General features: G+C 39.5%; 1 protein-coding gene across 1 annotated transcript; it reads right to left on the bottom strand.

The window, feature by feature from the left end:
• Window positions 1-2,214: 2,214 nt before the first annotated feature.
• On the bottom strand, window positions 2,215-11,554 carry bspry (B-box and SPRY domain containing). The gene is made up of 7 exons (XM_076284277.1): window positions 11,032-11,554; window positions 10,151-10,249; window positions 9,141-9,371; window positions 8,341-8,366; window positions 7,825-7,949; window positions 4,649-4,872; window positions 2,215-4,364 (listed from the first exon to the last, which is right to left on the bottom strand). The coding sequence occupies exons 1-7, from the start codon at window positions 11,500-11,502 to the stop codon at window positions 4,053-4,055; spliced, it is 1,488 nt and encodes a 495-aa protein (XP_076140392.1). The 5' UTR covers window positions 11,503-11,554; the 3' UTR covers window positions 2,215-4,052.
• Between the last annotated feature and the right edge of the window lie 1,717 nt (window positions 11,555-13,271).

Genomic DNA, 13,271 nt, shown 5'->3' with positions numbered 1-13,271 from the left:
TATACCATGGTATGCCTTATCGGTGACCACGTCATGGTCCGCCTGATCACAGAATTTATAGTTTTCCCACCTCTTTTTTTACCAAACACCCCATGTCAAGGAGACATGCCATAACCTGCAAATAGCAACTGCTGACCTGCCTGTTACATCTCATAGCCATAGGTTGAGAGGGAGTGTATTGTGTGTGTGTGAGCAACCTAAAAGTTACTACTTAATTTGTTGGTGTTTATGTCAATTTTGATCCAATTTCACCACTTTGCTATGTTGCAAGAACCGGTCCTGTTGTGCACCCTGGTTGTGATCCTTGAAAGTCCTAGATATCATTTCTGGGTTACAACCTTTTACAACATTCCATGTCTGTAAAACCATTTTGCCCCTTGAGTACTCGGTGAGAAAGTACCATTATGAATCATTACAGGTTTCAAGCAGGTTTCAAGTGGAAAACTGCACAGTGCATACCGCAAATGAAGATCTGCGATGAAAGCACCACCAAAGTGCTTTCTGTAGTTATGAAGCCATCGCTTTGGCATTCTCAGATCAGAATTGAAATTCTCAAAACTACCTGTTCAATCTTCACATCATTATGCAAATCAGAAAAGCAGTTTCTCTTTTCTTTGAACAAGTTGCAAATGTTTTGGTACATCCATGCAAATGATTATGTACAATTCACTGTGGTTTCCTACATTATCAATTGCTTATGTCATGTTGATCAAAATGTATTATAATGGGTCTCTGTTGAATGGGTCTCTGTTGCAAGATGATATTGCGTTGTGATGTGAATGAGAATTTGTGTCCCAACAGACAGGAACATCAGGAGGTCTAAGTCTAGGAAGACTGCACTGTAATTCCTACAGCACTGCAAGTACAGTTTTCCCTAAGGAGATTGTCCTATATTCACATTTCTACTTTTGTTTTCTGTTCTTTGTGCTATGCAGTGCTATCTTTTCCTTTCTGTATCGCAATGACATGGTCTGTCAACAAATGATGACCAAAAGTAAAAGCGTAAATGTGAATCTTGTCCAGTCTCTTGGACTCAAACTCCCATATACATTAAGGCGTAACCTAAATTTACAATAATTGTCATTAAAACGTTACATCAGAACATCCTTCCAGAGTACACTGTTATATTGACAACATGACTATTTGACTGTCTTATCTGTACACAATGACACAAGGACTTGTCATTCTGATGGCACTGACATGTTTATTGACACAGATATTTAATTTTGAGAGATAATTTTGAACAAGAAAGTGGCTTTTGCAGGTAATTCATTGTGTTTTGCTATTTGTACGAATTGTTTTGAGAAATGCACTTACTGTTTTGCAAATGTCAAGGATGATTCGAGAAATGTAAGCGACTGAGAAAAACTGTATTATTATTGACCTGTGTTTCTGAACTAATGAGTTTATTATCTAATTAATTCAGAAAACAAGAATATTTTTCTGAATTAATGAGATAACTGAAGTGTAATTAACAAACTTATTTTCTCATTAAGAATTGTTAGAAATATAATTTTGATATGGACATGTATTCTTATGTAATATAATTTTTTCTCAGACGCTTTGGTGCATTTATTTTATGGGGTAGGACTATTCAGCATGGAACATATAGTGCATTTTGACCAACATGACATTAGCATTTGAAAATGTAAAAAACAGCAGACCACAATCAGGACATAAGCCTTTGCTGTTCGTACAAATCAATGAGAATTGTGTTTATGAAGTGCACAAGTGAGATGATGATATGGAGTTTGAACAAGCAGTTTTGAGAATTTCAATTTTGAGTTGAGAAATGCGCTAAAGCAACTGAGGAAAACTGTATTTGCAGTGTGCAGTTTTCTGCGTGAAACCAGTACTGCTGCCATCTACTGGTTTCTCATGGTACTGAGCTGTATTGCATTTCTCAAAACAAACTGCACCACATAGTGTACCTGCAAAAGCATGCATCTTGCTCAAAATGCTTAGTCTGTGTCTCAAAAGCAAGTATTTATACCAATGGAACTGTCAGTGCAATCAAAATGACACGTCCTTATGCCATTGTTAATGTTGAGATAGTCAAACTGTTTTGTTTTGTTGTCAATATGACACTTTACTCTAAATTTCTGATGAACAATGCACAAGGCAGCACTATTTTCTGTGTAGCATAGCTATTTCAAAACTACATTATTGTATGTGGGCGTTGATTGCAAAAGAGTAGAGATGTTTCAGAGTTTTTACTGTTGACAAACATTGTGACAGTATAAAGAAAACAAAGTCTTTTACAGCATTGTGCAAATGAAAAATAACCAATATACAGTAAACCACCCCTTGTTCAGAGTTGTGGACCACTGTACAACTTTCTATACATCCTGACGTTCCTATCTGTCAGGTCACATATATGTATATAGACAGACTATGACGACTATGACAGCTAGTTCAACACATTTAGTAATGACTCAAGCGATGAAATAAGGCCTTAAAGTTTTATGGGGTATGACTATTCAGCAGGGGACCAGTATAGTGCATTTTGACCAACATGACATTAGAAATTGAAAATGTGAAAAACAACAGACGTTTGTACACAATCAAGTGCCTGGATGTACTAAAGCATTTGTTGTTTGTTCAAGGCAATAAAAATTATGTTTATGCACAAGTGAGATGATATGGAGTTTGAATTTCAATTCTGATCTGAGAAATGCACCAAAGCAACTGAGGAAAAATGTAAATAACATTGCATTTGCGCTTCCATACAAATTGTTACCACATAGTACATACTTAGCTCTACACAATCATAACTACAGAGAATATTATAAGCATTACAATCCAAATAAATACTTTTAGGTAATTGATTAATGATGCAAAAAACAACATTAACAAAATATCAATCAGTTTACCAGACACAAACCAAAAAGACCAAATACACCTCTGCACATTGCAGATCACACATAGATTTACTGCACTTAGGATTTGGTGGTGCTTTCCTCACAGATCTTTATTTGCGGTGTGCAGTTTTCCACTTGAAACCTGTAATGACTCATAATGGTACCTTCTCATGCCTTCAAGCACTACTGACATCTGCTGGTTGTTATCTTTCATTTTCTTTTTTGTTGTTGTCTCATGGTACTGACACAAAAACTAAAAGTCTTAGTTTCTTAACTAATGCCATTATTAAATAACATGAAATAAATATACAAATCTATATTAAATGTCAAACAATTCTTTAAGAGATTTTTTTTTTAGAAAAACCGGTGAATCATTTTCTCAATGAATGCACTGCACTTTCATACAAATTGTTACTACATAATATATACTTAGTTCTACACAATCATAACTACACAAAATATAATAGGCAGTAGGCTATAATCAAAATAAATACTTTCAGGTGAGGTGATTGATGAATAATGCAAAAACAGCATTAATGAAATATCTACAACACTAATCAATCAATAATCAACATCCCAATCACATTGCATGATATAGCATATCCCAACATGATTATTCAGTAATCTCTGGATAAGAGTAATGGCTTGAAGTAAAAAAAGAGATAAAAAAAGAGAAAAACATGAATATTGTCAATCAACATGCTCAACACACCTGTGGCTTTAGGGAAATAGTCTTCAGTGGTGTCATTCACTAGTGACTCTTGCAACTTAATTTATGAGAATCTGGATCTTCATATTTACATTGAAAGAGCTATTATTGTCATGATTGATCATTAATCCTGAAATGCTGGGATGAGTCAGCCAGAGAGTATGAGAAGGACTGCCGGACTAAAAAGGCTGTAAAAAGGTGTATGTATGTTCATCTGTGTGTGTGTGTGTGTGTCTGATTAGGGGTGGAGGGTGCATTTACAGATAGGAGAGTTGAGAGTGACAGAAACCAGGTGGAAGAGAGAGATGTGGATGGGATCGGGTAATGTATGTGGTCAGGATGCTGCCACTTGTACCACAGCTCCCCTCCAGTACAAGCTCACGATTATTGCACTGCAGCAGCAAAATAGTTATAAGCAGACCTTACATTCTCTTTTTACCATATAAATTGAGCTACACCTTTGTCCATCTGCCCTGCTCTGGTCAATGCAGCAGTGTGACGCTGCGGTCAGCAACGGCACAAGCTGGCAGCAAGGGGGCGGTGAAGTGGTGACTGACGGCATGCAGGACGCAGTAGGAGTCCGGGTCGTAGAACAGAAGTGTCTGGCTGGGCCAATCCACCAGTATCCCAACATGCCTGGGTCTGCGGATCACATGGAGAGATGTGTGGCGCCCGGCGTGGCAGAAGGTGAAGTCGCCCTCGTAGTGCGACAGCACCCAGGAGCGGTCGTTGTAGCCCAGCCGCGCACCGTTTCCCGAGCCCTTACGGTCCATGCTGGCATAGCACACTCCAACCTAAAGGGTAGACGGAGGAGAGTGAGAAGATATATAGAAGAGGAGAAGGAGTAAGATGATGTTGTTACTGGAAAAGCTTTTTCCTCTTATCCCACATAGTTATTCTAAAAATAGAACATTGGTTTTAAAAAGTGATAAAACAATCAACATGGATAATGTAAAAGGTCATGGAATGTGCAGTGACCAGAGAACAGTGAAGGTGAAAAACAGAGAGATAGAAAGAGAACAGAGACAAGAGACAAGACAGGACAGTGAAGCGATCCTGAAGTGCAAGAAGGAGAGACCTTGTAGGCAGCACTTTGGCCCACATCCAGCACCCAGCTGTGGGTCTCCGAGGAGATGGCCAGGGTGCCGAGGGCGTTCGGCCAGCAGTCAAAGCGGGCCGGGTCGTACGGAGGGGACTGGCGGGCGCGCTTAGTCAGGAAGGTGAGCGTGCACTCATCAGCAGACAGAGAGAGCATGGTACTGACTGAACGCTCCTGGAAACGCAGGTTGGCAGGCCCATGAGCTGGACAGAGATTATAAAGAAGTTTCCGGTTATATTCATGAAAATAATATACCACACACCTTACAGAGTACTCACTAATGTGACTTTCATCTTTTGTTATCGTTTACTTATTTTTTACTTTTTTCATTTACATGCACAGGATGGCGCTGTTGTCACTCCCACATTTCTTTTGGGATTAATAAAGTATTTCTTAATTGTATTTTTTTAACTTAAAATAATATTCAAAATCAAGTTCTGAGCCTGATCAACACCAAAATCCGTCCTGTTACATTTAGGCTTACTGCACATAGTACATTCTGTTAAATGCTTTTATTGTAGCTGTATGGTAAATGGTGATTTTCCTAAAAAACTGTGGTTGAACTACAACACTTTGGTCTCTGAATTGATACTCTGACTGCATAACTCATACCAAAGACAGTTGTGTGATCGGCCAAATAGTGAAGAGGAAACATTATAGGAAAAAGAGAGGGAAAGTTAAGTGTCTGGGGGAAAATAATGAGGGAGTTGACAACTTATAGATGGCATGGAGTGATAAAACGAACAATGTGAACTGTTTTAAAGGTAAATTGGTGACACTTGGCCCCACAACAATGCACACTCTTAAATTCCATCCTTAACCCTCTGCTATCTAAGGTTAATGCAATGTGCTTGCATGTTATTTCTCTCATTATAATCTAGGGAAACACCTAAGAGGCCATATCCTGTTGGAAACAGAGGATTGGCAATAAAACACATTAGGGTTGTGAAAAGATGAGTGGAAAACCCTTCATTATAATGTTGCTTTAGCAATTATTTGATCATTTTATGTTGGACTGGAAGGTCAGTTCATTTTATTGCATAGTTAGGTGTCATTCACCACATGTTATCCTGTTATTACTGTGCATTTGATATCTGATAGCCTGTGTTTCTCAGGTTATATAGTCATCATTGGTGACATTTGTGGGTGATATTATATGATGTAGAAGTAGTTACAGTGGCAGTGGTAGATGAAGAATGCTGTTGATATGCTTTGACAAAAAGCATAGGTGGTGTGTGTGTGTGTGTGTGTGTGTGGGGGGGGGGGCATGTTTGCGGGGGGTATTTCCCAGCTCGCCATATAACAGGCGAGAGTATACATTCTTAAGATCTTAAGATTTGAGACCTCTTGACGTTTAAATTGGACTTGGCCTGAGACAAGTGAGGTCTATTTCTCAGCTGCGTCTATAGCTCATTCACATACTTTAAGTGCATTAATAATAATCAGCTAAAAACATGTGCATTTGCATGCATTTTCATCCACTGTGTTAAGCAAACTTAGTTCTTAATAGCTGTGGCATTAAAACATGAGGCCGTCAGGGCAAAGTGAGTGATGAGAGAAGAGATGTGTCTTCAATGTATTTTGAAGACTATATTCTATAACAGTGTTTCTCAAAGTGTGGTCCGGGGACCACTGGTGGTCTGCAAGCTATCCCAAGTGGTCCGCGAGCAGACGTGGTAAAATATAAGATGAGTTGTTTGCCATATTGAACCAACTTGTATGTAAATCCAAACAATTCTGCAACGCTGCCTATATGTAAGCTATGCCAGTTTAAATCATATAAATCCTCTGACACAATAAGCAAGGTGCAAAGACAATAAGCAAGGTGGTTCAGTGAGTAAGCTTATTGTGTAATAAACTGTTGAAGTAGATCTACTCTTTTTTTTAGCTAGGTGGTCCGTGAGTTTTTTTTTTTTTTTTTTTAAGTATATTTTTTTGGCTTTTTTATGCCTTTAATGATAGTGAAAGTGGAGAGTGACAGGAAGCGAATGGAAGAGAGAGCAGGGGTGGGATCCGGAAAGGACCACGGGGCGGGAATCGAACCCGGGTCGCCGGCGTACGGTGCAGGTGCCCCAGCCAGTTGCGCCACGGCAGGGGCCCGTGAGGTTTTTTTTTTATTGATTAAGTCGTCCCTGGTCTGAAAAAGTTTGAGAAACACTGTTCTATAAGATGGGTAACACTTGTCCTTGGCTCTGGCCCGTCGGTGCTCAGAGAGCAGGACCACAGAATCAGCAGCAGGTCCTGGGCCACTTTGGATGACAACCCAGGCGGGGTTGGTTTGTGGGCCTTGTAATTGTTTAATCTTTTTTTTGTTTTATTGTTTTCTTTTCTTTAGTAACCTTATAATTTGCACGGATCATCCTTGCATTCGTTTTCTAGTTGGAACAGAAACTTAGAAAGAGACAGAGAGAAAGGAAAAAATAAATAAATACATAATAATAATAAAGAAGGAATACAGAAAGGAAAGAGGGGGAAAATCCTACAAATCCTATGAAGTTCAGCATTCCCAGCGCTCAGCGCCCTCGGCGTTAAAAAACCCTCGGTGCTGATCGTTTTTCCTTGCAGCATTCAAAGCGCTGAAAGTTGAAATCTGTTCAACTTATAGAACAGCGCTGGGCTTGTCAATGTCACTTCTTTCTCGACGACCAAGGACCACAGGCCCTTAAAGTTTGAAAAAGTTTTTCATGCGTTCCGGTCCTTTCCTGGGTTCAGTGATCTGAAGTGGCCTAGGACCTGCTGCTGATACTGTATTCTGTATTCTTACAGTAAGAGAGGAGTCGTAGTACAATTAAAGATAGTAATGATAGTAATACTGCTAGAAGTAATGGTAGTAGTAATAGCTGTATTAATGTATTAAGGAAGTAGAAGCAGTAGAATCAGAATTTAAGAAGAAATATCACACCACAATGTTGGTGCGATAAAGGTATGCATACCTAGATAAATAGATAATAAATAGCCTACCTGGTAGGTAGATAGATCGATAGACATATAGATAGATAAAGAATGAAAGTGTGAGAGAGAGAGAGAGGAGGAGGAGGACAGTAAAACAATCGGAGTAAGGGAGCACTTGATCATCAGTGGCATGTTTCATGTTAGCACCGTGTTGGCGAAGATGGGCTATGCGCGGTACGCTGTGCTGTAGGCCTCTGACTAACCTGAGGGGCCCAGGAGAAGAGCACTGGCCCACAGGCCCTGCATGAGTCTGCTGTCGCTGCAGTCTGAGCTGAGATTCAGCTGCTCTGTGTCACGTGGCTCCCCCACTCCCTCGGCCTCCTCCACCCTTAAACACACACACACATATAGTACACACACACATTCACACGCACACACACACACACACATTCGCACGCACACACACACACACACACACATTCACACACACTCACACACACACACACACACACACACACACACACACACACACACACACACACACACACACACACACGTATACAGGGACACACAGGTAATTGGTCAGACAATGTCAGGTGACTTATTTTATCAATGAGTAACTTTTCACAAGCTCAGCATGTGACTTTTCCCTGATGGTGTTTCAATGACATACAGCATAAGATTGAACTAAAACATTCTGATCTATCTGACAAAAGTCCTTTAATGCCTTTAAAACATTAAATCAATGTAATGTATTCAGCAAAACAATCATTATTTACCTGTCATTTATTTGTTGACTGGATGTCTGGAAAACAAAACTGATATGATCAGTGACACCATTATCATAATTAATCTCATGATGTTCTGTATCGATTTCAAATAAATCATCTTTTAGCATTTTCACATACTGTAGGGACAAACTACCATGGCATAAACATCAGTTTGTGCAGCTGTAATAAACCTCTGAATAGCCGTTCAATATGTTCCTTCATCTCTCCTCTGTCTCACAACCCAAATACAAATATCCTAATACAAACAATATGGCAACTTTAAAATCATACTCTACCCAGTCAAATTTACCATATACGCTAAGACCAATGTGAAAGACCATTATGAAATAGTCTTGCCAAATGTACTGCCCTCATTTCCTATTGTTAAACATTTAATTGTGGTTCACTGGCATTCCTTATGTTTCAATGGTAGAAGAGTATTACTTTGTAAAACAATCATTACATATTGTCATGCACACATGTTTGAGTACTAACACTGTGTTATATGTAAGGAATCATCTTGGCAGTACATATCTCTCTCTCTCTCTCTCTCTCTCTCTCTCTTTATCTCTCCAGATTCTGTTGTAGACCTTGCCTTTGTATATGTCACTATATCATCTTGAATTTTGAATTGAATTGAATCACTCTATATATATCTTGAATTTCCCCTTGGGGATGAATAAAGTATCTATCTATCTATCTATCTATCTATCTATCTATCTATCTATCTATCTGTCTATCTGTCTATCTATCAAAAGATGTGCTTCCTTCTATTGTCCTAAGATCTATGAAGTGTCTTGACGTCTCACCACCAGCTCTGCATCCTGTGAGTGTGTGAGCGTGTGCACCAGGTTGGTGCGCGTGCTCGAGAGCGAGGTGAGGGCCTGGCTCCAGTGAGCGCGCTGCGTGAGCAGACACTGCTCCACACGCTCCTGCTCTCTCTGCACGGCCTCCAGGAGGCGCTGTTCCTCCTCATCCAGGGCCTCCCGCACTGCGCTGACCTGGGCCAGCACGCGCTCCCGCGCGGCACTCGCATCAGCCTACACACAGTCAGCAGAACCCAGAAAAAGTCAAACCAAAGCATAGATATACAATACATGCACACATACACACACACACACACACACACACACAGATTTAAGGAGGCTGTGATTAAAATATATTGTTTCTATTCTGCCATGGTAAGAAGCTGCGTTGTTGAATTCATTTGTTTGGTGGGCAGTGGACATCATGGCCAAATTCCTGTACGCTTTGTTGTGTAGATGCTCGATTAGAAGACATAACAATGAGCGTTCTAGCTCCAGTCTGATTGGCTGTTCAACTCCTCACAGAAATAGAGGGGTGAAAGTGACTATTGGTTATGAGTCTGCCTGCTCTGCCCCTATACCATGTCATGCCAAACTATACTCAGACTCGGTCTTTTACTGGCTATATTAGCATTTACGCACAAACTTTCTTTTGATCTTAATGTCTGTCAAAACCTAATTTTTACATTTCTAAGCATGTATTTTTTAACTTATTTATTTCTACAGTATTAAGATACAAAATTGGTATAGGTCATTTGTATTGCTGTTTACCTTTTCGTATTTCATATGAGACGCAGTTCACTATTGTGAGTCTTTTTCTTTCACACAAACACACCTGGACAGACATGTTGACAAACTAAAGACTTGTATTATGTTTATCACAAGGCTTTTTATTTGCATGCATTGCACTGGAATTAAAATCCACACAAATTCAAACACACCTAGTCTCAGTCATGAGACGCACACACACACACACACACACACACACACACACACACACACACAGTTCCTACCTGTATAGCTTTCTCTTTGACAGACAAGGTTTGGCTGATAAAGCGCTCAATCCGTAATGCTTGCATCTGCATTTTCTCACAGATGTCCACAAGCTGATTCTGTACACATGAAACAAATGCATTAATTCATTAATAGCTGAATTATTTATTCACTAATTTATGTGCCGCATGTTACATACCCTACATTGAAAAACAGAATGATGATGAGGCACAATGCTGACAGAAATCCTCCTGATTACAAATACTTGTCCCTTGCTCCTGTTGTTCAATAAGATCTGTACAAGGACACTTTGATCTGACAGTGTGAGTGGGTCATCTATTGATACTGGAGTACACTACACATTAGGCTACATATTTCCATGAGATTTGAAAATGATGTGTATTTTATATTAGGTCAAAGGCAGGAATGTTGGGGAGAGCTTGCTTTACAGCTGAGTAATCCAAAGCATGAGTTCAACATGTCTTTCAAATATCAGCATGAACTTGTATTTCCAGTTTTTACATGCATATCCGAGTCATGACTGTGACATAAACTATGATTTAACATCCATGTGACATAAATGCATTTAATAGCCAACCTTCTGGCAATACCAGGAGTAAAAACATTTCATGATTACTGTTATTTTTATTAAACCTACCTGTGTCAATGACAAACAAAATACAAATGTTGCAAAATGGTTATGGTTTAGAGAATTATGATTAGTCTATATGCCAGGTAAAAACAAGCACCAAATACAAAAACCTGTTGCAATACATGTGCAGCCAATTAATAAGAAACATTCTGATAGAAATGTATGCCCCATCGTCCTCCCTCATTCATTCAAGCTTCATCAAAAGGATATTATGTGACTTCTGAAATTATAATGTTAAACATCACTCACCCTCACTGTTGTTGCTTGAGTGCCGAGTGGTGTCACCATATGATCCTGACACGGTCCCACAATGGCGCAGTGAGAACATATAAGCTTCCCCTCGGAACTACAAAACCAGTCCAACTCAGAGTCGTGGTCAACGCAGGTCATTTGAGAGGGATCTGCGTCGGACTTTGGATTGTTGGTTGATGTTAAAGCAACAGCGTGTCCACTTTCGTCAACGTTATCCGTTCCTCCGTTTAACCGATGGTAAGAAGTGTCTTCGGGTTGTTTCGAGTCTGTTTTCCTTTGATGGCAGGCAGTACTCTCCCGGTCTTCTATGTCGGCCTCTGGCTCGTTATCCTGTAAGGACACCACAGCTAAATCGCAAATTCCTCTGTCCTCAGTCATGGTGTGGGACAGGCCTATTCTTTTTAGATTGAACCGTCGATACAGTGTTCTGCTACTCAATAATAACAGCGTATTATGCGCCTTGATCATCGAAGATGTATCCACTTATGAACACGCAGTGCAGGTGTATAGGCTACCTGTGCCACAGGTGCACAACACGGAAGTTGAGCCCTGTAGGCAGTGTAAAGTGAGTTGATGAGCAGGTAACGCAGCACTGCCTTACCGCCAACGTCCTGTAAACCGGGTTAAACCTGGAAATATTGATTCATCACAACCATAGACTATATAGCCTACAGTCTATGATCACAAAGTAATAATTGAAATACGAAACGTAGTCCTAACTATTATTATTTGTAAAGCTAAAACATATTTAAATATCAACTCAACTTTCGAGTGTTTGAGTCCTATGATCCTTTGCAAGCACATTAAAATAATCAAACTGAGCTGTAGCCTATAAGTGTTTTCAATAGTTTTTGTTCGACATAGTTGTCATGGTGTGCAGTATTGGCTGCACTAAATACCAATGGGCTGTGTCTTTAGGGCACTTTGACTTGTGGAGAATGCAGTTAAATAGTGAATGCTGGTAAATGGAGAAGGGTCAAGGAGACCTTGAATATAAATAATTGAGTTACTGGTACTCAAATTAAATATGTCTTATTATAGCAAATATCTAATTATATAATGTAATATATGTATAATATGTATTTTATAACAAATTCATTATCAATGTTAAGACAAGTAGTTTCTCCAAAGGTTTTGATTTAGTTTGACTGTTTGGGTTGTGTAAGGAAGTTTTATCCTCAGCTTCAGCCGCTCCTCTTTTTCCAGACTATTATCCAGGTAGCCTATTATATTACCACATGACTTAGAGTCATGTCAAAAACATTCAGGAAATTTTGAAACTGGTTACTCAACCTTGACTACAAGCTTAACTTAAGCTTATCCTACACCATTTGAACTGAACGGACCTTATTAATTACTGTGAACAAATTACGTCCAATTTACGAATTACCAAAATCCAGGATCCAATCACAATCATGTGCAATCGTGTGCATTCAACAAAACCAGCTGGATACTTCCCTAAGTTGTAAAACGAAGGATCTTTTCCAGGCGGACCCAAAGAGCAAGGTTCAGGCTAAAAATATTGAGAGAGAAAAAAATCAGCATATATTATACCAGTCACATTTATTACATTGACTCATTCATGGGTTTTCTGTGTTTTCTTTATTTAGTTATTTTTACTATTTATTTCATTTCAAAACAATAATGAAGATTAACAATATGAAATAGGCTTTGATAACACACTTTTGATAACACACTCAACCAGCTTTATATAGCCTAGACACTTGGAATGGTTTTCCTTAAGGTGTTCCCAGCCTATGTTGAGCATGTTGACTGCTTTTCTTTGCTTTAAAAAGCATTCTGACAACTACCCCATGAGAATATGATAAAAAAGTGCACAGCTGAGGTATAAGTATAAATATATATACTCTTTTGATCCCATGAGGGAAATTTGGTCTCTGCATTTATCCCAATCCGTGAATTAGTGAAACACACTCAGCACAGAACACACAGTGAAGTGCAGCACACACTAATCCCGGCGCAGTGAGCTGCTTGAAACAACAGCGGCGCTCAGGGAGCAGTGAGGGGTTAGGTGTATTCCTTAAGGGCACTTCAGCCGTGCCTACTGGTCGGGGTTCGAACTGGCAACCCTCCGGTTACAAGTACAAAGCGCTAACCAGTAGGCCACGGCTGCACCCCAAAATGGTGAATTGTGGCTGTGAAGGATATAAAACATTAAACATAATTTGTTTTTCCAACACTTTTGTCAAAGTTGTGTTGTCTTCGTGGAGAGGGAG

This window comes from Alosa pseudoharengus, unplaced genomic scaffold, assembly GCF_046254945.1.
Source record: "Alosa pseudoharengus isolate Yale_2024_CS ecotype anadromous, Long Island Sound unplaced genomic scaffold, YU_APseudo_1.1 YU_APseudo_1.1_scf_14, whole genome shotgun sequence".
NCBI lineage: Eukaryota > Metazoa > Chordata > Actinopteri > Clupeiformes > Clupeidae > Alosa > Alosa pseudoharengus.
The sequence above is the reverse complement of the archived record's forward strand: the minus strand, read 5'-3'. Positions and strand labels throughout refer to the sequence as shown.